The sequence below is a fragment of the Babylonia areolata genome, chromosome 5 (genome assembly GCF_041734735.1).
Source record: "Babylonia areolata isolate BAREFJ2019XMU chromosome 5, ASM4173473v1, whole genome shotgun sequence".
In the NCBI taxonomy this organism is placed as follows: domain Eukaryota; kingdom Metazoa; phylum Mollusca; class Gastropoda; order Neogastropoda; family Buccinidae; genus Babylonia; species Babylonia areolata.
In genome coordinates, this window is record NC_134880.1 from 6928604 (window position 1) to 6929696 (window position 1093).

Below are 1093 nucleotides of genomic sequence, written 5' to 3' on the forward strand. Positions count from 1 at the left end.
TATTTTATTCATTTTTCCTTTCTCTGACAAATTGTGTCACAGTGTGTGCAAAGATGTATAGTTACCATGTGGCGTGGATGATGAAGATGTGATGTCTGATGTGTTTCAGTCCAAAGAATCATCCTCCGTGTTGAGCTGTGACATTGCAGCAGACGACAAGTACATTGTGACAGGCTCTGGCGACAAGAAAGCCACGCTGTATGAAGTCATCTTCTAACCGTCTCTCTGGTGCAGCACTGATGTGTGGGACGGGTCACCAGAAAGTGACATGGTGTGATGGTCTGGTAACCAGAAAGTGACATGGTGTGATGGTGGGGTAACCAGAAAGTGACATGGTGTGATGGTGGGGTAACCAGAAAGTGACATGGTGTGATGGTGGGGTAACCAGAAAGTGACATGGTGTGATGGTCTGGTCACCAGAAAGTGACATGGTGTGATGGTCTGGTCACCAGAAAGTGACATGGTGTGATGGTGGGGTAACCAGAAAGTGACATGGTGTGATGGTCTGGTAACCAGAAAGTGACATGGTGTGATGGTGGGGTAACCAGAAAGTGACATGGTGTGATGGTCTGGTAACCAGAAAGTGACATGGTGTGATGGTGGGGTAACCAGAAAGTGACATGGTGTGATGGTGGGGTAACCAGAAAGTGACATGGTGTGATGGTCTGGTAACCAGAAAGTGACATGGTGTGATGGTGGGGTAACCAGAAAGTGACATGGTGTGATGGTGGGGTAACCAGAAAGTGACATGGTGTGATGGTGGGGTAACCAGAAAGTGACATGGTGTGATGGTGGGGTAACCAGAAAGTGACATGGTGTGATGGTCTGGTAACCAGAAAGTGACATGGTGTGATGGTCTGGTAACCAGAAAGTGACATGGTGTGATGGTGGGGTAACCAGAAAGTGACATGGTGTGTTGGTGGGGTAACCAGAAAGTGACATGGTGTGTAAGTGACATGGTGTGTTGGTGGGGTAACCAGAAAGTGACATGGTGTGTAAGTGACATGGTGTGTTGGTGGGGTAACCAGAAAGTGACATGGTGTGTAAGTGACATGGTGTGTTGGTGGGGTAACCAGAAAGTGACATGGTGTGA

The 1093-nt window shown here is 47.9% G+C and overlaps 1 protein-coding gene across 3 annotated transcripts in view; it reads left to right on the forward strand.

Moving 5' to 3' along the window:
• The window catches only part of LOC143281896 (transducin-like enhancer protein 4), a 95165-nt gene extending 94764 nt beyond the window's left edge, over positions 1-401 (forward strand). For 2 of the 3 annotated variants that reach the window (XM_076587173.1, XM_076587175.1), the window contains exon 22: positions 110-400. In XM_076587173.1, the coding sequence (XP_076443288.1) occupies positions 110-217 (108 nt within the window). In that variant the 3' untranslated portion in view covers positions 218-400. Of the gene's footprint in view, positions 1-109 lie in introns of all 3 variants that reach the window. The other variant, XM_076587174.1, reaches the window with a different exon arrangement.
• The last annotated feature ends 692 nt before the right edge of the window (positions 402-1093 follow it).